At 45.1% G+C, this 25,793-nt stretch overlaps 1 protein-coding gene across 1 annotated transcript; it reads left to right on the top strand.

Moving 5' to 3' along the window:
* Nucleotides 1-2,101: 2,101 nt before the first annotated feature.
* VPS16 (VPS16 core subunit of CORVET and HOPS complexes) lies at nt 2,102-25,326 on the top strand (the record flags this gene model as incomplete). The annotated part of the gene is given in 21 exon segments (XM_087723920.1): nt 2,102-2,212; nt 4,451-4,539; nt 5,284-5,375; nt 5,650-5,778; nt 7,085-7,232; nt 7,510-7,625; nt 9,014-9,136; nt 9,897-9,952; nt 10,611-10,700; nt 11,841-11,935; nt 12,088-12,164; nt 13,205-13,336; nt 13,991-14,118; nt 14,679-14,714; nt 16,057-16,165; nt 17,139-17,273; nt 19,092-19,200; nt 21,201-21,298; nt 23,489-23,596; nt 24,278-24,355; nt 25,157-25,326. Coding segments are annotated over 21 exon segments (2,171 nt in total), but the record flags the coding sequence as incomplete, so codon positions are not given.
* Between the last annotated feature and the right edge of the window lie 467 nt (nt 25,327-25,793).

Genomic DNA, 25,793 nt, shown 5'->3' with positions numbered 1-25,793 from the left:
TCCATCTTCCTTTCCTTTCCCTTTCCTTTCTCCTTCCCTCCCTTCTCTACTTTCTTCCTTCCTCCTCTCCTTCCCCTTCCTTCTTCCCGAACCTTTCTCCTACTCCTGCTCTTCCTCATCCCCTTCCTACCCTCTCTCCTCCTCTTTCTCTCCTTTCCATCCTCCTCTCCTTACCTCTTTCTTTTCACCCTCTCTCCCTTCTCTACTTTCTTCCTTCCTCCTCTCCTTCCCCTTCCTTCTTCCCTTGCCTCTCCTTCGCTCCTACTCTTCCTTTTTCCCTTCCTGCACTCTCTCCTTCCTTTTCTCTCCCTTCCATCTTCCTTTCCTTTCCCTTTCCTTTCTCCTTCCCTCCCTTCTCTACTTTCTTCCTTCCTCCTCTCCTTCCCCTTCCTTCTTCCCTTGCCTCTCCTTCACTCCTACTCTTCCTTTTTCCCTTCCTGCCCTCTCTCCTTCCTTTTCTCTCCCTTCCATCTTCCTTTCCTTTCCCTTTCCTCTCCCTCCCTCCCTTCTCTACTTTCCTCCTTCCTCCTCTCCTTCCCCTTTCTCCTACTCCTGCTCTTCCTCTTCCCCTTTCTACCCTCTCTCCTCCTCTTTCTCTCCTTTCCATCCTTCTGGAGGCAACTTCTGTTCCACTGGTTAATTGTTCTCACTGTCAGGAAATTTCTTCTTAGTTCTAAGTTGCTTCTCTCCTTGATTAGTTTCCACCCGTTGCTTCTTATCTTTGTCTTCGGGGGCTCTGGAGAAGAGGTCGAGCCCCTCGGGAACAAAGGCAAACATATTTGTCCCAGGATAATGTTGTAGGATCCAATCGGGGTCAAATCACCGGGACTAGACGTTTAATCTTTTGAGGTTTTGGACATGTTGGAGGCCATCCTCTGGGAATTTCTCTCTGAGAGAACGAGTTGTTAATTAATCAGAATAGAGCAGGAAGGGACCTTGGAGGTCTTCTAGTCCAACCCCCTGCTTCTAGCCCAAGAGAAACAGGCTCTGAAGTGGGCGGGCGTGGAGTCTCAAACAATGCTTTGAGCTCTAAGCACATAGAGCTTATAAGCAGTATCCCGAATAACGGGAAGTGAGCTTCCTATGACCTTCTCGTTGGGACGCGGTGGCTCCATGGCTAAGACACTGAGCTTGTCGATCAGAAAGGTCGGCAGTTCGGCGGTTCGAATCCCTAGCGCTGCGTAACGGAGTGAGCTCCCATGACTTGTCCCAGCTTCTGCCAACCTAGCAGTTCAAAAGCAGGTAAAAAAATGCAAGTAGAAAAATAGAGACCACCTTTGGTGGGAAGGGAACAGCATTCCGTGCGCCTTTGGCGTTGAGTCATGCCGGCCACAAGACCACCGAGACGTCTTCAGACAGCGCTGGCTCTTCGGCTTTGAAACAGAGATGAGCACCGCCCCCCTAGAGTCGGGAACGATCAACACATATGTGCAAGGGGAACCTTTATCTTAGCATCTTCTCGGCTGTCCTTATACATATACATATATATCGTATGGCATAACAGAACACAGCATTAATGCATAAAAATGTACAGGTACTCCTTGACTTACAAGAGTTCAGTTAGTGACCAAAGTTTCAATGGCACTGAAAAAAGTGAGTTATATGACTTGTGAGTCAGGTGATTTTTCCCCCCACACTTATGACCGTTTCAGCATCCCCACGGACACGTGATTTACATTCGGACGCTTGAGACAGGATTCACGCTTATGACGGTTGCAGCATTCCCTGGAGTGGAATTATCGCATTACCCCCCCCCCCCCGCCCTTGTTTGCGACCTTCTGACCAGCCAAGTCGACAGGGAAGCCCGATTCACTTAACAACCGTGTTACTCACTGCACAACTGGGGGAAAGTTGCAAAACGGGGCAAAGGTCCCACTTAGAAACAGAAAGTTTGGGTTCAAATCGGGGGGGGGGTGTAGGTCGAGGACTACGACCGATCCTTCGCCTCTTCTCCTTTTGCGAGGCAAAGCAGCCGTCCTTCCTCTCCCCTCTAGAGGGCAGCCGCGAGCCAAGCCGGGTGCTGGAGCTGCCCTCAGACAACATGGCGGCCGCCGCTTCCTCCCTTCCGCTTACCTAGGCCGGGAAGTGAGGGCGGAAGTGATCGGGAGGAGCCGGGAGAGCAGCTGAGCGACCCAGCCAGATCCCCCCCGCTCGATCCAATGGATTGCTACACGGCCAATTGGGATCCCCTGGGGGAGTCCGCCTATTATCGGTCAGTGGCTTTCTTTTTCAGGGACACCCCCCACCCCCAAGAGCCTCTTCCTGCGATTGCAATTAAGGTTGGATAGATAGATAGATAGATAGATAGATAGATAGATAGATAGATAGATAGATAGATAGATAGATAGATAGATAGATAGATAGATAGAGAAAGAGAGAGGGAGGGAGGGAGGGAGGGAGAGAGAGAGAGAGAGAGATGATAGATAGATAGATAGATAGATAGATAGATAGATAGATAGATAGATGATAGATTAAGCCTTAAATATATTAATGCTCCCTTGACATCCCAATCCTCTGCAAAATGATGCTTATTGGGTGTGTGTGTGTGCACAAAACCCACAAAACAACTCATTTTCTTTGCCCGGGATAGCTTTAGCAGCTTTGCATTGCAAAGCCCATCCTCCCCAGCCAGAAGGGGATGATGAGACCAACAGAGTAATAATGTTACAACTCTCCCAGCTAGGGGCCTCCTTGCAGCAGGCTAGGATCCCAGGATTAGGTTGTGTGTGTGTGTGTGCGTGCTAAAGTCTTTGGCAGAGTCAGATTTACAGAGTTGGGAGGGGCCTCGAAGGTCATCTAGTCCAACCAACCCTCCCCCCTCCCTCCACCAGCCGCCCAAGCAGGAGACACCACACCAGACATCTTCCAACATGACAACTTTAAGACTTGTGGACTTCGACTCCCAGAATTCTCCAGCCGGTTCATTTGCTCAGTTTGCTGAAGTCAAGATATATATATTATGCTTACTGCATACCCGCCATCTATTAAGAAAGTTACCCTCTGCGGCTGCCTGGAGAATTCTGGGAGTTGAAGTCCACAAGTCTTAAAAGTGGCCAAGTTTGGGGGACCCCTGCTGCCCTATACCATTTGTGTCAGTCCAATCTCTTCTTGAAAGCCTTCAGGGATGAAGCTCCCACAACTTCTGAAGGCAAATTGGTGTGTCTTTCCCTTTTATTACATTGCTACTTTTGTGGGTGACTTAAAGCTGCTGTGTTTTATATGTGCAGTTTCTGATGATCTCTTTTATGTAACTGTTTGCAACCTTAAACTACATTCAGGGGTCATTCCTTTTGAAAGGAATTTGGTTCTTCCTTTCGCATCTGCTTTTAAGGACTTTAGCTTAATAGTAGTAACTGTATGGGAGATCTTAGAGTCCTGGTGGACATTTAAATAGGAGCCAGTTGTGTGCAGCAGCTGCCAAAAAAGCCAACACAGTTCTAGGCTGTGGGGAACTCATCAAATTTGCAGATGATACCAAGCTGGCAGGAATAGCCAACACTCCAGAAGACAGGCTCAAGATACAGAAGGATCTTGACAAACTTGAACATTGGGCACTATCTAATAAAATGAAATTGAATGATGAAAAGAGTAAGGTTCTACATTTAGGCAAGGAAAACGAAATGCACAGGTACAGTATAGGTGGTACCTTGCTCAACAGTAGTAACTGTGAGGGGGATCTTGGAGTCCTAGTGGAGAACCATTTAAATAGGAGCCAGCCGTGGGCAGCAGCTGGCAAAAAAGCCAACACAGTTCTAGGCTGCATCAACAGAGGGAGAGAATCAAGATCATGTGAAGGGTTAATACCACTTTATAAGGCCTTGGAAAGGCCACACTTGGAATCCGGCATCCAGTTTTGGTCGCCACGATGTAGAAAAGATGTGGAGACTCTGGAAAGAGTGCAGAGAAGAGCAAGAAAGAGGATTAGGGGACTGGAGGCTAAAACAGATGAAGAACGGTTGCAGGAACTGGGTATGTCTAGTTGAATGAAAAGAAGGACCAGGGGAGACATGATAGCAGTCTTCCAATATCTCAGGGGTTGCCCCAAAGAAGAGGGAGTCAAACTATTCTCCAAGGCATCTGAGGGTAGAACAAGAAGCAATGGGTGGAAACTAATCAAGGAGAGAAGCAATTTAGAACTAAGGAGAAATTTCCTGACAGTTAGAACAATTAATCAATGGAACAACTTGCCTCCAGAAGTTGTGGGTGCTCCATCAATGAAGGTTTTCAGTAGAATATTAAATTTCTTTAGCTTTTTTTAAGTTATCTGGTTTTTAACCATCAGGTTGCAAAAACAATTATCTAAATTATTGAAACACTGACACAGAAGGTGCAGGACAGAGAAATCTACTCTTATTTAATTAATTGATGTTGTAAGCTGCCCAGAGTTGTTGCATATGAAATTGTTGATAGATAGATAAATAAATAAAATAAGTACTTCTTTCCTCTCTAGGAAACTGGAACTTTATAGCATGAGCTGGAATTTGAAGGAAGACCTGCGAGATTATTTGGTGGCTGCAGCCCCCTACGGGGGTCCCATCGGTAGGTGACAATCTTTTTCCTCCTTCCTTTCTCTCAACCCTTTGCTGCAAACTCTCTTTGCATCTGTGGCCTTACCAAGGCATTATATATCTCCTGCTTGAGCAGGGGGTTGGACTAGAAGACCTCCAAGGTCCCTTCCAGCTCTATTCTGATGGATTATGAAGCCCACGACTGGGTTAACTTTTCCAAGTTTGAAAAAACGCTGGGCTGGACTGAGCTGAGGTTTAATTTGGGGGTGGGGGGGTGGGGGTGGGAGGAAGGGAGAGACGTGTGGGTTGGCCCAAGGCAAGGGAGATAAAACTCAAGGACTTTCCCAGTTGACAGTCTTCACATTACTTATCATTTAAGGAGGCATCAGAAGGCTGCCAGCTGTGTCTCTGAAGGCCTCAACCCATCCAACTCAATTTTTAACCCCTTGCATGCCTGAGCTCCCAAGTTCTCACAATTTCCAATGAGGGGCGTCCTTCCTCCTCCTCCTCTTCCTCCTCCTCCTCCTTCTTTTCCTTCTTCCTCCTTCTCTTCTTCTTCTTCCTCTTCCTCTTCTTCTCCTCCTTCTCCTCCTCCTTTTTCTTCTTCTTCCTCCTCCTCTTCTCTTCCTCCTCCTCCTCTTCTTCCTCCTCCTCCTTCTCTTCTTCTTCCTCCTCTTCCTCCTCCTCTTCTTCTCCTCTTCTTCTTCCCCTTCTTCTTCCTCTTCCTCCTCCTCCTCCTCTTTATCATTATCATTATTATTATTTTAATTTGTAGCCCTGATGAAAAACAAGAAGGAGAAATCTCCCAGCTCCCGGCCTGTTTTAGAGATCTACTCTGCCTCGGGAATCCAGCTGGCCAGCGTAGTGGTGAGTAAGACCCCTGGGTCACTTCCAGGCAGTCCTCGGCTTACGATGATTCACTTAGTGTCTGTTCAAAGTTACAAGGGCAATGAAAAAAAGCAACAGCTGGCTGGGGATACTGGGAGTTGTAGTTGCATCCGTGCAACGAGTTGGGACCCCGAGCTAACAAGGGCCAGGCGTCTTGAGACCCCAGGCAGAGAGCCAAGCCTTGGAACCTGCTGGGGCTGATGGGACCCGTGGTCGAACAGTCTCGCGAGCTCCACCGTCTCTTTGCCAACAGTGGAAGGATTCTCCGGCGATGTTCCTGGGCTGGACCACCAGCGAGGAGCTGCTCAGCGTCCAAGAGAACGGGATCGTCCTTCTCCACAGCCTTTTCGGCGAATTCAAGAAAAAAGTCACCATGACCAGCGTAAGTGAGGACAAGCCGAGGGTTGAGGCGGAGAAGGTGGGTTCAAGACGCAGTTGTGCGGAGTCTCGGCACACGCGAAGCCTCCGGGAAGCCAGCCGTGTTAGGGCTTTGCATGGCGTAGGAACGCCGATGCCTCCTTTGGACTTCTGTTATAAACCAGGGTTAAGTGGAAGGAGAATTGGAGCCTGCGGCAGAAGGACAACTGATTGTCTGAAATGGTGTAGGGTCTCCTGCTTGAGCAGGGGGCTGGACTAGAAGACCTCCAAGGTCCCTTCCAGCTCTATACTGTTCTGTTCTGTTCTGTGCTGTTCTATTCTATTCTTTTATTCTTTTTTCTATTCTATTCCCTATTCTGTTATTTTCTATTCTATTCTATATTTATTCTATTCTATTCTCAATTCTATTCTCGATTCTATTATTTTCTATTCTATTCTATTATGCTTTCTACTCTATCCACTCTATTCTATTCTATTCTCTTTTCTATCCTCTAGTCTATTATTTTCTATTCTATTCTTTATTCTATTCTCTATTCTATTATTTTCTATTCTAGTCTATATTCTATTCTATTCTATTCTACTCCTGATTCTTTATTCTATTCTATTCTATATTTATTCTATTCTATTTTCTATTCTATTCTTTCTATTCTATTCTATTCTATTCTGCATTCTACTCTATACTCTCCTCTATTCTATTCTATTCGCTATTCTATTCTCTATTATTTTCTATTCTATTCTAAATTTATTCTATTCTATTATTTTTTATTCTATTCTGCATTCTACTCTATCCTCTCTTCTATTCTGTTCTAGCTATTTTATTCTCTATTCTATTATTTTCTGTTCTATTCTATATTTATTATATTCTATATTCTATTCTCTATTCTATTATTTTCTGCTCTATTCTATATTTATTTTATTCTATTCTTTATTCTATTCTTTATTCTATTCTTTATTCTATTCTCTATTCTATTCTCTATTCTATTCTATTATTTTCTATTCTATTCTATTCTGCATTCTACTCTATACTCTCCTCTATTCTATTCTATCTATTTTATTCTATTCTATTCTCTATTCTATTCTCTATTCTACTCTATTCAGAATGCGGTTAAAAAACCTACTCTGTGAAGTTATGGGCCTGCGTACTTTGCATTATGGGTTTTGGGCACCCAACCACAAAACGGTTAGCCACCCTCCCCCATTTCAGACAAGTGGCAGATGATGAGGGCTTCCGGTTCCTCGTCCAGCCTTGGCTTAGAACCAGAACCGGTCCACTCGTCCATGGAGTTCCTCCTTCCTCTCTTGCCCCTCAGGAGGTGATGCAGGAGCGTGTGCTGGAAGCCAGGGTGTTCTACACAGCCTACGGCACCGGCTTGGCCATCCTCTCGGCCCTTCAGCACCGCTTCAGCCTGGCCAACAACATCTACGACATGAAACTACGGAAGCTCCCCAGCGTGCCAGGTGCGGCTCCCTCTCCCTAGCGCCCTCTCCTGGCGGGGGGGGGGGAGACTTGGTTCCCCCCGCGCAGGTGGTCCTCGACTTACGGCCAAAACGGAGTCCTGTGGCTAAGCGAAACGCGGGTTAAGTAAGGACGCCTGAGGACGGCCCCCACGCTCCTCGCTCGCGTGTGAAATGTTTTTTGGAATAGGATCCAGGCGGAGTTGAGCATTTCTTCTCTCCAGAGTTCAGATGGATGACCTCTTTTTTTCTCCCCCCCCCCTCCCCGCTCTCCGGCCAGGTCTTCAGGGCGCCCCCTCCTGCTGGACGGTCCTTTGTCAAAACAGGGTCAGCAACATTCTCCTTGGAGCCGGACAAGAATTGTACCTCCTGGATGACGCAGCTTACAATCCGGTGGTATGTGTGCGAAAAATCCTTTCGTTCTGAAATGGTTGGCATTTCTGCAGGGCGCTTGGGGGGGGACATGGAGTTCGGCATTCTTTTTTATTTCTTTTTAATGCACCAAATACTTTTTTTATTTTCCACTTTCATAACATATAATCGCATGTATACTATTACATAGCCAATATCCTGTTGTATTAAGTAGTAATTACATCGGTTCCTCTTGTCATCAACGCCCAGAAAGATTAAAAAACCCATTATTAGCTCTTCTGCTCTCCATACACCTCTTTCTTCTACCTCTCTCCTTACCTCCTTTCTTCCTTCCATCATCCTTTTCTACTCTACTTCCCCTTCCTTTCCCCTTCTCCTCTCTCTTCATCCCACTCCTCCTTATCCTCCTCATCTTCCCCCCTTACCCTCTCTCCTATCCCTCTCTTCCTATCTTTCTTCTCTCCTCTGTTTCCCACCCTTCCTCTCATTGGTGTATTTCAGCTTCTGAGCAAACTCCATTCTGTGTTGATGGTATTTATGCTTCCATATCCATAGAAAGTTTTTATTTTCCATTTTCATAACATATAATCACATGTATACTCTTACATAGCCAATATCCTACCTCCTTTCTTCCCTCCATCATCCTTTCCTACTCTACTTCCCCTTCCTTTCTCCTTCTCCTCTCTCTTCATTCCACTCCTCCTTCTCCTCCTCATCTTCCCCCCTTACCCTCTCTCCTATCCCTCTCTTCCTATCTTTCTTCTCTGTTTCCCACTCTTCCTCTCATTGGTGTATTTCAGCTTCTGAGCAAACTCCATTCTATCTTGATGGTGTTTATGCTTCCATATCAATATACTTAACATATCTTAGTTGTAAAGAAAAAAATAAGAGAAGACAGTATACATGTGCAATCATATTACTTTAAAATCTAACACACCTCGTCAAGCCTAATATTCATCCCTGATATGATCCTGTGATCCTGATAGACACAGGTAGTCCCTGGGCTATGACCATTTGTTTAGCGACCATCCAAAGTTCCTATGGTGCTGGAAAAAAAAGGGTGTATTTGCCACTGGTCCTCATACTTACAACCGTCGCAGCATCTCGATGGCCACGGGCTAAAAATCTGGGTGCTTGGAACCAACAACGTATATTTGTGACAGTCGAAGCATCCTGGGGTCACGTGATTGTTGCCCCGTGTGTCCTCCTCCTCACAGGGCTTCCAACAAGCCAGGATTCGCTTAATGACCGCCACCAACAGGTCACAAAATTGGGCCTGACTCACCTAATGACCACATCGTGGGCCCAATGGTGTTCGTAAGCCAACTATCTGCCCCCTAAGGGGATCAGTCAATGCGGGGAAGGGCAGCGGGGTCTTAAATATACCCGGTGGTCTCCTTTCCTTTCTGTAGACCCTGCCTGGGCTCAGCCCGCACGCCGGCTCCTTCCTCAGGATGGCCGTGTCGTTCAACCACCGGTTTTTGGCACTCTTCACCGACACTGGCTATGTCTGGATGGGCCGGTCGAACTTAAAGGTGAGATCCAAATCCCAGAATTCCCCTGGCAGTGTGGGTGGACTTCAACTCCCAGAATTCCCCCTGCCAACATGGGTGGACTTCAACTCCCAGAATTCCCCCTGCCAACATGGATGGACTTCAACTCCCAGAATTCCCCTGGCAGTGTGGGTGGACTTCAACTCCCAGAATTCCCCCTGCCAACATGGATGGACTTCAACTCCCAGAATTCCCTTGGCAGTGTGGGTAGAGTTCAACTCCCAGAATTCCCCTGGCAGCGTGGGTGGACTTCAACTCCCAGAATCCCCCTGGCAGCGTGGGTGGACCAACTCCCAGAATTCCCCTGGCAGTGTGGGTGGACTTCAACCCCCAGAATTCCCCTGGCAGTGTGGGTGGACTTCAACTCCCAGAATTCCCCTGGCAGCGTGGGTGGACTTCAACTCCCAGAATTCCCCTGGCAGCGTGGGTGGACTTCAACTCCCAGAATTCCCCCTGCCAACATGGGTGGACTTCAACTCCCAGAATTGCTCTGGCAGCACAGGTGGAGTTCAACTCCCAGAATTCCCCCTGCCAACATGGGTGGACTTCAGTTCCCAGAATTCCCCTTGCAGCATGATGGACTTCAACTCCCAGAATTCCCCCTGCCAACATGGATGGACTTCAACTCCCAGAATTCCCCCTGCCAACATGGCTGGACTTCAACTCCCAGAATTCCCTCTGCTGAATAGCAAAGCAAATATTTTTTTGACATAGTTTTTCTTTTTCTTCTGCTTCCTGCCAGGAAAAAATGGCTGAATTCAGTTGCGACTACCGATCCCCCCCCAAGCAGATGGCCTGGTAAGAAACCCCAAAACTGCAGGGGTCCTTCCCCCTTTGCCAAATTAACCGATTACCAGCAGTCCTCGACTTACGACAGTTTTGGTGCCCGTGATATAAAAGAGACGCAGAGAAGAGCAACTAGGACCAGTGTTTCTCAACCTTGGAGATTTGAAGTCCTGTGGACTTCAACTCCCAGAATCCCCCAGCCAGCATAGCTGGCTGGGGGATTCTGGGAGTTGAAATCCACAAGACGTCAAATCTCCAAGGTTGAGAAACACGGAACTAGGATGATGAGGGGACTGGAGGCTGAAACATATGAAGAACGGACCAGGGGAGACAGGAGAGCATCTTCCAATATTTGAGGGGCTGCCATTAAGAGGAGGAAGGGGGGGGGCTCAAGCTGTTCTCCAAAGCCCCCCGAGGGCAGGACAAAAAAACAATGGATGGAAACTAATCAAGGACAGAAGCAACCTAGAACTAAGGAGAGTTTTCCTGACAGTTGTAATAATTAACCAGTGGAACAGATTGCCACCAGAAGCTGTGGGTGCTCCATCACTGGAAGAGTCTGTGGACAGCCAAATGATGCAGGGACTCCTACTTGGGCAGGGGGTTGGACTAGAAGACCTCCTAAGACCTCCTTCCTGACTCCCTTACTTCTTTCTTCTTAACGTGACAGGTGTACGCGACAACACAGCCAGCAGCGTGCCGTTGTGATGGTCTGGGACCGGTGCCTTGTGGTTGCTGGAAGCGACCAGCAAAGCATTCAGTATCCTTACTCAAAGCTCACAACAGCCCTGGAAAAAAAAACCTGACTTGCAACCAGGCAGAATGATGAGCCTCCATCGTTTGAACCAGTCTACCTGGTGGATGGAATACGGCATCCAGTTTTGGTCGCCATGATGTAGAAAAGAATGTGGAGACTCTGGAAAGAGTGCAGAGAAGAGCAAGAAAGAGGATTAGGGGACTGGAGGCTAAAACAGATGAGGAACGGTTTCAGGAACTGGGAATGTCTAGTTTAATGAACAGAAGGACCAGGGGAGACATGATAGCATCTTCCAATATCTCAGGGGTTGCCCCAAAGAAGAGGGAGTCAAGCTATTCTCCAAGGCACCTTAGGGCAGAACGAGAAGCAATGGGTGGAAACTAATCAAGGAGAGAAGCAACTTAGAACTAAGGAGAAATTTTCTGACAGTTAGAACAATTAATCAGTTAATTAATCAACTTGCCTCCAGAAGTTGTGAATGCCCCAACGCTGGAAGTCTTTAAGAAGATGTTGGATAACCATTTGTCTGAAGTGGTGTAGGGTTTCCTGCCTAGGCAGGGGGTTGGACTAGAAGACCTCCAAGGTCCCTTCCAAGTCTGTGTTCTATGGAGGCTAAAAGATACGAAGAACAGGTGCAGGAACTAGGTATGTTTAGTTTAATGAAAAGAAGGACTGGGGGAGAGATGTTAGCAGTCTTCCAATATCTCAGGGGTTGCCCCAAAGAAGAGGGAGTCAAACTATTCTCCAAAGCACCAGAACAAGAAGCAATGGGTGGAAACTAATCAAGGAGAGAAGCAACTTAGAACTGAGGAGAAATTTCCTGACAGTCAGAACAATTAACCAGTGGAACAGAAGTTGCCTCCAGAAGTTGTGAATGCCCCAACACTGGAAGTCTTTAAGAAGATGTTGGATAGCCATTTGTCTGAAATGGTATAAGGTTTCCTGCCTAGGCAGGGGGTTGGACTAGAAGACCTCCAAGGTCCCTTCCAACTCTGCTATTGTATTGTATTGTGTGTGGGTGGAGTTCTCCAACTTGTGTGGGGGGGTCTCCTGAGGTGGGAGGGGGGGTCGTGTCAGCAGAGATCATCTTTCTCTATCGATTTCCAAAGACCGGCTCCGCAATTTCTTAACGCCAACCCTTAGATACCCTCTGAGTGAGGATTCGCACCTGGTCCCAGAGCTGGACGGGGTCCGCATTTTCTCTCGCTCCACCCACGAATTCCTCCACGAGATCCCAGGTGGGTTTTCCTGGCCAGACAGTGAACCAAGAGGACTAGGAACTTTCCCCGATCTTTTAAACAGTCCGACCGTGAACAATGAGGACTAGAAACTTTCCCCGACTTATAAATAGTCAACAGTCAGGACTTCCCACCCCTCTTTTCTCTTTCAGAGGCCACTGAGGAGATCTTCAAAATTGCCTCCATGTCGCCCGGGGCCTTGCTGCTTGAAGCGCAGAAAGAATATGAGGTAAAATAAGGCGGCTGAGAAGGGGCGGAACGGAAAACGCTAGAAAAAATCTCCTTGGTCCTCGACGTACGACCACAACGGAGGCCAGAATGGATGTTGCTAAGCGAGAAATGTGTTTAAGCGAAGTTTGTCCTATTTTACGAACTTTTCTCACCACAGTTGCTCAGGGAATCCCTGCCGTTGTTAAGTGAGTCGCCCGGTTGTGAAGTGAATCGGGCTCCCCCCCCCCCCCCCCGTTGGCTTGGCTGGTCAGAAGGTCGCAAAAGGGGATCGCGTGACCCCGGGACGCTGCGACCGTCGTAAATGTGAGTCCGTTGCCGAGCATGCGAATGGAAATCATGTGACCACGGGGATGGTCATAAGTGTGAGAAACAATCAAAAGTCACTTTTTCCAGTGCTGTTGTAAGGTTGAACTTTGGTCACTAAGTGAACTTTGAACGGTCACTAAGTGAACTGTTGTAAGTCGAGGACTAGCTGCACACTCCTGGCGTTAAGGCTGCAGAGATATTTACAAGCAGCATCCAACACTTTCAGAAACAAATGCAATTTTTGGGAAAGGCCCCAGTTATAATTTTAAGGAAAAGTTTTATTATGAAGCATCAATCCAAGTTATAGGTAGTCCTCGACTTACAACAGTTCATTTAGTGACGGTTGGAAGTTACGACGGCCCTGAAAAAGCGACATGGTCATTTTTCATACGTCCGTCCGTTGCATTATCCCCCGTTGATCACATGGCAGCTGACTCATATTTACGACGGTCGTGGGAGCCCCTTTTGCGACCTTCTGACAAGCAAAGTCCACGGGGAAGCCTGATTCACTTAACGACGGTGTTAATGAGTTAAAAACTGCAGGGATTCGCTTAACCATCGTGGCAAGAACGGTCGTAAAAGGGGGGGTGGGTAAAACTCACTTAACGTCCGCCTCGCTTAGCAACAGAAAATCTGGGCTCAGTTGTGGTCAATTCCATCCAGGTAGTCCTTGACTTATGACCACGGTTCAGCCCCAGATTTAAACCGGTTGCGTTTCTTCTCTCTTATCAGAAAGAGAGTCAGAAAGCGGACGAATATCTGCGTGAAATCAAGGACCAGAAGCTGCTTTCGGAGGCGGTGGAACAATGCATTAAAGCAGCCAGCTACGAACATTCCCCTCCCATCCAGAAAGCTCTCCTCCAGGTAAGGAGGACAGGTGAATCCCTGCAGGGGGTCTGGGCCCAGCCCTCTGCTCAGGTAGGAGAACAGAGGGAGGGCTGGGGATAGACCAGTGGTTAGCGAACTTCACAACTTGAAGATGGGTGGACTTCAACTCCCAGAATCCCCCAGCCAGCATGATTTAAGATGGGTGGATGTCAACTCCCAGAATCCCCCAGCCAGCATGATTTAAGATGGGTGGATTTCAACTCCCAGAATTCCCTATCCAGCATGATTTAAGATGGGTGGACTTCAACTCCCAGAATTCCCCTGGCAGCATGATTTAAGATGAGTGGATTTCAACTCTCAGAATTCCCTATCCAGCATGATTTAAGATAGGTGGATTTCAACTCCCAGAATCCCCCACCTTGCATGTTTTAAGATGGGTGGATTTCAACTCCCAGAATTCCCTATCCAGCATGATTTAAGATGAGTGGATTTCAACTCCCAGAATTCCCCTGGCAGCATAATTTAAGATGGGTGGATTTCAACTCCCAGAATTCCCTATCCAGCATGATTTAAGATGGGTGGACTTCAACTCCCAGAATTCCTTTTGCAATCTTTCCCACTATGCTTGACACCGTAAGGACTAGAAACTTGAATGAGCAAGGAACATAATTTGCTCTGTTCTTTCTGTAGGCTGCCTCTTTTGGGAAATGCTTCATTGACAAATTTTCACCGGAAAACTTTGTCGAAACCTGCCGAGATCTGCGGGTGCTTAATGCCGTCCGAGATTACCAGATTGGGATCCCTCTCAGCTTCGATCAGTATCCTTTCCTGCCGGCGGAACCAAAATGGATCACCGGAAACTGGATTTTTGCCTCTTTTTTTCCTGCCTCCGGATTCATGCAAAGATTTGCTTTCTCGTCAATTCTGGCCAGCCCTTAAGTCAACAAATCCATTTTGTTCCCCTTTTTAGCAAAAAGTCCATTAAAAAATTCCTTCTGTTTCACAAAAAGACAGGCGGTCCTCGATTTACAACCACAATGGAGAGCCCAATATCTCCATCGCTCGGCAGGGCCGTTGTTAAGTGAGTTCTGCCCCCTTTTACGGCGTTTTTTTCTCACGGTGATTACGCGAATCTGGCCTCGCCCCCCCGTTGACTTGGCTCATCAGACGGTCGCAAAAGAGGATCAGGTGACCCCTGGGACACTCCGACCGTCGTAAATGTGAGCCACTGTAACTTCAAACGGTCTCTAAATGAATGGTTGTAAGTTCGAGGACTGCCTGTAATTTGGGGAGGTGTAACGTTCAAGCTTCCCATCTCCCCTCCTTCGACATACGTGAACAAACTCACCCCGGAAAATTCTTAACAGGTGATTTACAGATATAAACAGCTGACCAAGGAGGTTTTGCTGGACAGGTAACTTAATTCCTCCTATGAATGTATTGCACACCTGGGTTAATTTTCCTCTTCTTTTTCCACCTGAAAACGGGCAGATCTTGATCGATCTCAGTTTAAGGGCTGCTGTGGCTTAGGGGACACTGAGGCTGAGCATAGATAGCAGCCAAAATTATTATTTTATTCTTCTTATTATTATTATTGTTCCGTTCAAGCTGGTGGATTCTTCGAGACATCTTGGATAGTATTCTTGGCAAAGTTTTTCAGAACTGATTGGCCATTGCTTCCTTCCTAGGGTTGAGGGAGAGTGACTGGCTCAGAGTCATGTAGCCGGCTTTTAGGCCTAAGACAGGACTAGAACTCACCGTCTCCTAGGCATTGGACTAAAGCAGTGTTTCTCAACCTTGGCAACTTGAAGATGTCCGGACTTCAACTCCCAGAATTCCCCAGCCAGCATTTGCTGGACTAAAGTCATCCAATTGGCTTTCTTGCCTAAAGTAGGACTAGAACTCACTGTCGCCTTGTGATTGGCCCAAAGTCACCCAGCTGGCTTTCATCCCTAAGGGGGGGGGACTAGAACTCACCACCTCCTGGTGATTGGCCCAAAGTCACCCAGCTGGCTTTCATACCTAAGGTGGGACTAGAACTCACCGTCTCCTGGTGATTGGCCCAAAGTCACCCAGCTGGCTTTCATGCCTAAGGCGGGACTAGAACTCACCGTCTCCTGGTGATTGGACCAAAGTCACCCAGCTGGCTTTCATCCCTAAGGGGGGGGGGGACTAGAACTCACCACCTCCTGGTGATTGGCCCAAAGTCACCCAGCTGGCTTTCATACCTAAGGTGGGACTAGAACTCACTGTCTCCTGGTGATTGGCCCAAAGTCACCCAGCTGGCTTTCATGCTTAAGGCGGGACTAGAACTCACCGTCTCCTGGTGATTGGCCCAAAGTCACCCAGCCGGCTTTCATGCCTAAGGCGGGACTAGAACTCACCGTCTCCTGGTGATTGGCCCAAAGTCACCCAGCTGGCTTTCATACCTAAGGTGGGACTAGAACTCACTGTCTCCTGGTGATTGGATCAAAGTCACCCAGCTGGCTTTCATGCCTAAGGTGGGACTAGAACTCACAGTCTCTTGGTGATGGTGGACCCGAAGTCACCCCGATGACTTTGAAGCCTTTGGACGTCAACCGCTACACTAAGCTGGCTTTTCTGTAGCCAAAGATAGACTGCCCCTAAAGCTGGAGGCTCTCTTTCGGCTCCTGGTTAGAGATGGAGCCTTGTTCTACGGGAATCACATGCCTCTCAATTCTATCATGGCTGGCAGCCTCGCCGTGTGACCTGATCCTTCGGCCGTTGTATCTTAGGGTGGTTTTAAGAAGACTCTACCCAATCGCCATCAAGATTTGCGAGTATCTCCGTCTCTCCGAATTCCAAGGGATAAGCCGGATTTTGGCCCACTGGGCGTGTTACAAGGTATGTACGATCCGGGAATCCGTCACTAAGTGTGAACAGCCTGCCAAGCCCCCAGGTCGGGCCCTGCAACAACTCTTATCTTTGGCTACCCGTTGTAAGTCCCTTCATTCGTAATTTCAAACAGTCGCTAAGCATACGGTCATTAAGCGAGGATGGCCTAAAATTGCATCTTGATGCCACAGCTCTTAACTTTGGGCTCTGGTCGCAAGTCCCTTCATTCGTAATTTCAAAAGGTCTTTAAGTGAACAGTCATTAAGCGAGGAGGGCCTGAAATTGCATCTTGATTCAACGACTCTTAATCCGTAAGTCGCAAGTCCCTTCATTTGTAATTTCGAATGGTCATTAAGCGAGGACGGCCTGAAATTGCATCTTGATTCAACTACTCTTAATCCGTAAGTCGTAAGTCCATTTGTAATTTTGAATGGTCGTTAAGCGAGGACGGCCTGAAATTCCATCTTGATTCAACGACTCTTAATCCGTAAGTCGTAAGTCCCTTCATTCGTAATTTCAAATGGTCGTTAAGCGAACAGTCGTTAAGTGAGGGTGGCCTGAAATTGCATCTTGATTCAACGACTCTTAATCCGTAAGTCGTAAGTCCCTTCATTCGTAATTTCAAACGGTCATTAAGCGAACAGTCGTTGAGCGAGGACGGCCTAAAATTGCATCTTGATTCAACGACTCTTAATCCGTAAGTCGTAAGTCCCTTCATTCGTAATTTCAAACGGTCGTTAAGTGAGAACGGCCTGAAATTGCATCTTGATTCAACGACTCTTAATCCATAAGTCGTAAGTCCCTTCATTTGTAATTTCGAATGGTTGTTAAGCGAGGACGGCCTGAAATTGCATCTTGATTCAACGACTCTTAATCCGTAAGTCGTAAGTCCCTTCATTCGTCATTTCGAACGCGGTCGTTAAGCGAGGACGGCCTGAAATTGCATTCTAACGGACGCCTCTTTGTTCCATGCCGTTCTCAGGTTCAACAGAGAGACAAATCGGACGAAGAATTGGCCCAAGTCATCAACCAGAAACTCGGCGACGCCGTGGGCATTTCGTATTCGGACATCGCGACGCAGGCTTACGAGAGCAATCGGGAAGAACTGGCTATTAAGGTTCGAGAGAAAAGGGGTTCTGATCCAAGGAGGGGCTGAGAAGGAAATTGGGGGGATGGGGGTTTCTAAGAAGCAGGAAGCAACGGGAATAGAATGAATGAGCCGGAAGGGACCTTGGAGGTCTTCTAGTCCAGCCCCCTGCTCAAGCAGGAGATCCTAAATATACCAGTGTTTCTCAACCTTGGCAACTTGAAGATGTCTGGACTTCAACTCCCGGAATTCCCCAGCCAGCGAACGCTGGCTGGGGAATTCTGGGAGTTGAAGTCCAGACATCTTCAAGTTGCCAAGGTTGAGAAACACTGCTATATAACATTTCAGGTAAGTGACTGTCCAGTCTCTTCTTAAACACCTCCAGTGATGAAGCCACCACAAGTTCTGGTGGCAAGCTGTTCCGCTGGTTAATTGTCCTCACTGTCAGGAAATTTCTCCTTCATTCCAGGTTCCTTCTCTCCTTAATTAGTTTCCACCCATTGCTTCTTGTCCTGCCCTCAGGTGCCTTGGAGAATTAGCTTGACTCCCTCTTCTTTGTGGAAGCCCCTGAGATATTGGAAGATGCTATCATGTCTCCCCTGGTCCTTCTTTTCATTCAACTAGACATACCCAGTTCCTGCAACCGTTCTTCATATGTTTTAAGCCTCCAGTCCCCTAATCCTCTTTGTTGCTCTTCTCTGCACTTTTTCCAAAGTCTCTGCATCTTTTTTGTAATGCGGTGGGCAAAATTGGTTGCAGTTGTTCTAGGTGTGGCCTTACTAAGACTTTACAAAGCAATAGTAATACTTTGTGTGATCTTGATTCTATGCCCCTGTTTATACAACCCAGGATTGTATTGGCCTTTTTTGGCTGCTGCCGCAGACGGCTGGCTCAGGTCTAAGTGATCGTCCATTAGGAGTTTCCAGTTCCCTCTCATTGTTTCCAATATTTGGTCCAGAGTCACCTTGCACCAAACAGTCCTAACGTTTAATGAAGAAATGCAATTTATGAAGGAAGGAAGGAAGGAAGGAAGGAAGGAAGGAAGGAAGGAAAAGAAAGAAAGAAAGAAAGAAAGAAGAAAAAGAAGAAGAAAGAAAGAAGGAAAGAAAGAAAGAGGAAGGAAGAAAGAAAGAAAGGAAGGAAAGAAAGAAAGAAAGAGGAAGGAAGGAAGAGAAGGAAGAAGGAAGAAAGAAAGAAAAGAAAGAAAGAAGAGGAAGGAAGGTAAGAAGAGAAAGGAAGAAGAAAGGAAGGAAGGAAGAAAAAGAAAGAAAGGAAGAGAAAGAAGAAAGGAAGGAAGAAAGAAAGAAAAAAGGAAGGAAGGAAGGTAGGAAGGAAGGAAGGAAGAGAAAGAAAGAAGAAAGGAAGAAAGAAAGAAGAGGAAGGAAGGTAGGAAGGAAGGAAGGAAGAGAAAGAAAGAAGAAAGGGGAAGGAACGAAGAAAGAAAGAAAGAAAGAAAAAGAAAGAAAAAGAGGAAGGAAGAGAAGGAAAGAAAGAAAGAGAAAGAAAGAAAGAAAGAGAAAGAAAGAGGTCTCCACTTGTAGGAGTTGTAAGCTTCTTGGTTTGCAGAAATGTTTATAAGAAACGGGTAGTTCAGAGGATTGGGTCCTCCCATCCTGGCCCTTTCCCTGATGTGCTAGCTTTCTAGATGCAAGGGACTCGTCTCTCCTTCCTGGAAAAGTTCCACACGGCTTCAGCGTGTTTAGATGCCTTCTGCAGACTGACGGGGCCAAGCACAGGAAGCGAGGACAAAGTCCTTGGCGGTCCTTCCCGATCAGCGTATTTTCAACCTTGGCGACTTCAACGCCCAGAATTTCCTTTTCTAAACCTAGATTTTTATATTTTGTGCAGCTGCTGGAATATGAACCCCGTCCCGGAAAGCAGGTGCCCCTTTTGCTGACCATGAACAGAAGGGAGCTGGCCTTGACCAGAGCCATCGAGAGCGGAGACAGCGACCTGGGTAAATCGGGAAGGGGGGGGGGGATGGATGGATGGAGACAGACAGCTGTTAAAACCTGGCTGTTCCGGCAGGCCTGGGGCTGTTGACCTCATTGTTGAGGTCCAGCCCCGATTAGAATGAATGCATGGGGATTTATGATTTTAAACTATCTTTTTTCTTATTTTCTCTCTCTCTCTTTTTTTCTTCTTTTGTAAGCTGCCCGGAGTCCTTCGGGATTGGGCGGCATATAAATTTTAATAATAAATAAATAAATAATAATAAATATCTGAGATGATAGATATAGGTAGGTAGATAGATAATGAGATAATTACATAGATGATAGGTAGGTAAGTATGTAGATGGATACAGATAGACAGAGATATTTGAGATAGATATGAAGATGGATGGATGGACAGATAGGTATGGAGATAGAGATAGATAGATACATAGAGAGAGAGAGAGAGAGAGAGAGAGAGAGAGAGAGAGAGAGAGAGAGAGAGAGGAGAATGAGATAGATTACATTGATGATAGGTAGGTAGATACAGATAGACAGAGATATTGAGGTAGATATGAAGATGGATGGATGGACAGACAGACAGACAGACAGATACAGATAGATAGACTAGATATAGATAGATAGCTATAAAGACAGATACATAGATATAAAGATAGATATAGATAGGTAGATAGATATACAGATAGATTATAAAATAGATAGGTAAACAGATAGATACTGTATAAAGATAGATAGATATACAGATAGATAAAGATAGATATACAGATAGATAAAGATAGATAGATAGATAGATAGATAGATAGATAGATAGATAGATAGATAGATAGATATAAAGACAGACAGACATATATAAAGACAGACAGATAGATGATTAATAGATAGATAGATATAGCTAGATAAAGACATACATAGATATAAAGATAGATGATAGATAGGTAGATAGATATACAGATAGATAAAGATAGATAGATAGATAGAGATAGATAGATAGATAGAGATAAATAGATATAGATATAAAGACAGATAGATATAAAGATAGATAGCTATAGATAGGTAGATAGACAGATAGATAAAGATAGATAGATAGATAGATAGATAGATAGATAGATAGATAGATAGATAGATAGATGGATGATAGATAGATATAAAGACAGACACATATATAAAGACAGACAGATAGATGACTAATAGATAGATAGATATAGATAGATAGATAAAGACAGATACATAGATATAAAGATAGATGATAGATAGGTAGATATACAGATAGATATAAAATAGATAGATAAACAGATAGATACTGTATAAAGATAGATATACAGATAGATAAAGATAGAGACAGATAGATAGATAGATAGATAGATAGACAGACAGACAGATAGATATAGATAAATAGATATAGATATAAAGACAGAGATATAAAGATAGAAAGCTATAGATAGGTAGATAGACAGATAGATAAAGATAGATATAGATAGATAGATAGATAGATAGATAGATAGATAGATATAGATAGATATAGATAGATAGATAGATAGATAGATAGATAGATAGATAGATGATAGATAGAGATAAAGACAGACAGACATATATAAAGACAGACAGATAGATGATTAATAGATATAGATAGATAGATATAGAGACAGACATATATAAAGACAGACAGACAGCTAGATAGATGATAGATAGATAGATGATAGATAGATAGATAGACACAGACAGACAATCACAATACAAATACAGAATATCCACCCATTTGAACCATCTTCCCCTCTGAAGCCCTTGCAGATATAGCTAAGGCAAAGTCAGGAAGGGGGGAAAAAAGGGGTGGGGGGATTTTTTCCCTAACCTTCTTGAGAGAACATCCTCCCAGGAGAAACTTTGCAAGAGCAAATTAATCCGCTACCTCGGCTGCGAATTGCAGGCCCCATCCTCCCCAGCCGAGAGAGGATGGGTGGAGCAGGCTGGCTAACGTTCCCTTTTCTCTTTTTCTCCCCGCGTGTAGTTTACACCGTCATCTCGCGCCTGAAGGACAGACTCCCCCGGGGCGATTTCTTCATGGCTTTGCAGAACGAGCCCGTGGCGCTGAGTCTCTATCGTCAGGTGAGGCTTTGGGCCACACGCTCCGTTGCCGGCGCTGGCCTGGCTGCACAGAAGCTGGCCGAGATGCAGAGAAACAGACCGGACCCTAATCTGTGCATCGGGGAATATATGAATTTCCAGATTTCCAGGGTTCGTGGGTGACTTTGGGGGCCACATCCAGCCCAAAATTTAAATCTGAGCCTCCTTGGTTGTATGTGAAGGGATTCTGGTCACTTTTTGGCGAGTTTCAGATGTGTGGGCTTCAATTCCCAGAATTCCCCAGTCGCCAAAGGGGAATCGCATGACTTTGGGACACTGCAACCGTCATAAATGCGAGTCAGCTGTCAAGCATCCAAAGGTTAAACCTTGACTGTTGACCGGGGATGCTGCAATGGTCATAAGTGTGAAAAAAACGGTCTTAAGTCACCTTGTTCAGTGCCGTTGAAACTCCAAACGGTTGCTGAATGAACGGTTGTAAGTGGAGGACTGGCTGTAGTTTAAGCCAGCTGTTTCTAGAATAACAAATCTCTCTAATCGGTAAGAATGAAAGTTTCCTATTTTGCCTTTTGTTTTCTCCAGGCTTTATAGATATATATATTTGTAATATATGTATATTTGAGAGCTAAATAGCTTGAAATAGATCTATACTAGCCTCCCTTTATTTATTTATCAGCATAAATATAACATATATATATATATATATTTGTTTTCTCCAGGCTTTATATATATATATATATATATGTATGTATGTATGTATGTATGTATGTATGTATGTATGTATGTATGTATATATATGTATATATGTATATATGTATATATGATGTGTATATGTGTATATGTGTATATGTGTATATGTATATGTATATATATATATATATATATATATATATATATATATATATATATATATATATATATATATATATATATATATATATATATATATATATGTATGTATATATATATATGTGTATATATATATGTGTATATATATATATGACTTTAAGTATATACCTCCCACCCTGGCTGGCTGATAAGGAGTCGTTCTCTGTAGCTCAAAAGGTTAACTCCCTGCCTGGGAGGCAATGGAGCACAGGTTCGATTCCCAAAACTTGGGTATGGCTAGCTGATGAGAGCTAAATAGCTTGAAATAGATCTATACTAGCCTCCCTTTATTTATTTATCAGCATAAATATAACATATTTATATATATATATTTGTTTTCTCCAGGCTTTATATATATATATATATATATATATATATATATATATATATATATATATATATATATATATATATATATATATATATATATATATATATATATATATATATATATATATATATATGTTATATTTATGCTGATAAATAAATAAAGGGAGGCTAGTATAGATCTATTTCAAGCTATTTAGCTCTCATCAGCTAGCCATACCAGTTTTGGGAATCGAACCTGTGCTCCATTGCCTCCCAGGCAGGGAGTTAACCTTTTGAGCTACAGAGAACGACTCCTTATCAGCCAGCCAGGGTGGGAGGTATATACTTAAAGTCATAACCCCTGGTATATATATATAAAACAGTAAAATAAAACAATAAAATAAAACCAATAAAACAATAAAACAAAACAATAAAATAATATAAATAAATAAAATAATACATCAACAATACAATACAACAATACAATACAACAATACAATACAATAGAAATACAATACAAATACAGTAGAAATACAATACAATACAATACAATACAAATGCAGTAGAAATACAATAAAAATAAAATACAATAGAAATACAATAGAAATGCAATAGAAATACAATACAATAGAAATACAATACAATACAATAGAAATACAATAGAAATACAATACAATACAATACAATAGAAATAAAATACAATAGAAATACAATAGAAATAAAATACAATAGAAATACAATACAATAGAAATACAATACAATACAATAGAAATACAATACAATAGAAATACAATACAATACAATACAATACAATAAATCTGACATAAAAAGTCTCCAAATAACCTGTTTTAAGCCTTCAGGGTGAGAGTGGAAGTGTGTACTTTTAATAAATAAATAAATAAGAATATGTAAATTAAAAGGTTCTTAAATAGAAAAAAAAGGAAGAGCCAAGGGAATGAGGATGATTAATGGATTTATAGCCAACTTTTTTCATCTAACCCTCTTGTTCCTCCTCAGTTCTGCAAACACAAGGAGCCCAACACACTCAAAGATCTCTACAATCAGGATGACAACCACCAAGAATTGGGCAACTTCCACGTCCGTAGCAGCTACGTCAGCGAGAAGGTAGGTGCCCGTTGCAACGTGGCGGCCGGCATCGAAAAACGGCTGGCAGATTCCGATCCGTGTGTGTGTGTGTGTGTGGTGCCCCTCAGAAACGAGGGGGAAAATATATATATATTTTCACACCTGCATTGTACGTTCTCACCGAGTAGCCTGCAAACCTTTTGCATTTGGGGTTAAAAGGGATGCTACACAATTAATTAAGTTTAATGATTCCTCTCTTGGTCTCTGAAAGTTTCTAGTCCTTAAAGTTCTGGCTGAAATCTCCGGAAGTGGGCCTGGAAGGATTTAGATAGGGAGGCAGAGAAAATAGAAGAGAACAGAATAACAGAGTTGGAAGGAACCTTGGAGGTCTTCTAGTCCGACCCCCTCCTCAGACAGGAAACCCTATACCGTTTCAGACAAGTGGCTGTCCCATCTCCCCTTAAAAACCTCCAGTGATGGAGCACCCACAACTTCTGGTGGCAGGCTGTTCCACTGGTTAATAGTCCTCACTGTCAGGAAGTTTCTCCTTAATTCCAGGTTGCTTCCCTCCTGGGTTAGTTTCCACCCATTGCTTCTTGTCCTGGTGCTTTGGAGAATAGATGGATCCCCTTCTTCCTGTCATTGCTCTGATCTTTGATTTGGGCTTCAGGCATTGTTTGCAAAGTAGATTAACCCTGCATGATCCCTTTTCTTCCTCAGTCGATCGAGGGGCGTGTGGCCAGTCTGCAGAACGCAGTCGACGAGTACTACAAAGCCAAGAATGACTTCGCAGCCAAGGTGAGGGCAAGAGGCACCCTGGGCTAAAGAGAGCTGGATCCAGAGTGCAGGTTGTCCTTGATTTGCGACGGCAATTGTGACCAGAATTTCTGTTGGCCATGGCAAGATGGCTGTGGTGAGTTGGCGGTGGCAAGTTGGCCATGGACACGGCCATGGTACGTTGGCTGCAGCAAGTTGGCCATGGCAAGATGGCTGTGGTGAGATAGCCATGGCGTGTTGGCTGTGGCAAGATGGGCATGGTGTGTTGGTCGTGGCATGTTGGCCATGGCAAGATGGTATGGTAAGTTGGCCATGGCAAATTGGCCATGACTAGTTGGCCATGGTATGTTGGCCATGACTTGTTGGCCATGGTATGTTGACCATAACTAATTGGCCATGGTATGTTGGCCATGACTAGTTGGCCATGGTATGTTGGCCATGGTATGTGGGCCATGACTAGTTGGCTATGGTATGTTGGCCATGATATGTTGGCCATGACTAGTTGGCCATGACTAGTTGGCCATGGTATGTTGACCATGGTATGTTGGCCATGGCTAGTTGGCCATGGTATGTTGGCCATGACTTGTTGGCCATGGTATGTTGACCATGACTAGTTGGCCATGATATGTTGACCATGACTAGTTGGCCATGACTTGTTGGCCATGGCATGTTGACCATGACTAGTTGGCCATGGTATGTTGGCCATGACTAGTTGGCCATGGTATGTTGGCCATGGCTAGTTGGCCATGGTATGTTGGCTGTGGCAAGTTGCCCCAGACCCACCCGAAAAGCAAGGTGCTTTTTCCTTCTTCTGCTCACCAGGCCACCGAGGACCAGATCAAGCTTCTGCGTCAACAGCGTCGCTTCCAGGACGACTTCGACAAGCCCTACGTGGACCTTTCCCTGCACGAGACCGTCTACAACCTTATTCTGGACGGGAAGCACAAGTTAGCCGAGCATCTTTACCGGGATTTCCGGATCCCCGATAAACGGTGAGGACAGTCCCGGGGAGAGGGCCGCGGTCCTGGAAACCGAGGTCAAAGGGCTCGACCCCCTGCCCCAAACTCTGCCTTGCAAGGAGCAGTCCTTCTCACAATTGGGGTTCTCTGCCACTCAGAGAGGAATAAACCGGGATGGGTTACCCAGGGGACTTGAGATAAAATAGACAGTCCTCGGCTTATGGCCACAATGGAGCCCAGCAGTTCTGTTGCTAAGCGAGACAGTCGTTCAATGGGTTTTGGAATGTCACAGTGGTTAAGGCAATCATGGACAGCATAGCAAAAAGAGTTGGAAGGGACCCTGGAGGTCTTCTAGTCCAACCCCCCGGTTCGGGCAGGAAACCTTATACCCGTGATGGCATGTGCAGCCATATCTCCCGGCACATGAGCCATCAGCTCCAGCGCGCAGGCACGCACCAGCCAGCTGGTTTTCGGCCTTCCGGAGGACTGGAGGAGGCTGT

Source organism: Thamnophis sirtalis, unplaced genomic scaffold, assembly GCF_051295495.1.
Source record: "Thamnophis sirtalis isolate CommonGarterSnake01/CBP01778 unplaced genomic scaffold, rThaSir2_p1.2 scaffold_10, whole genome shotgun sequence".
NCBI lineage: Eukaryota > Metazoa > Chordata > Lepidosauria > Squamata > Natricidae > Thamnophis > Thamnophis sirtalis.
Note: the sequence above shows the minus strand (reverse complement) of the source record. Positions and strands in the feature narration are given on the sequence as shown.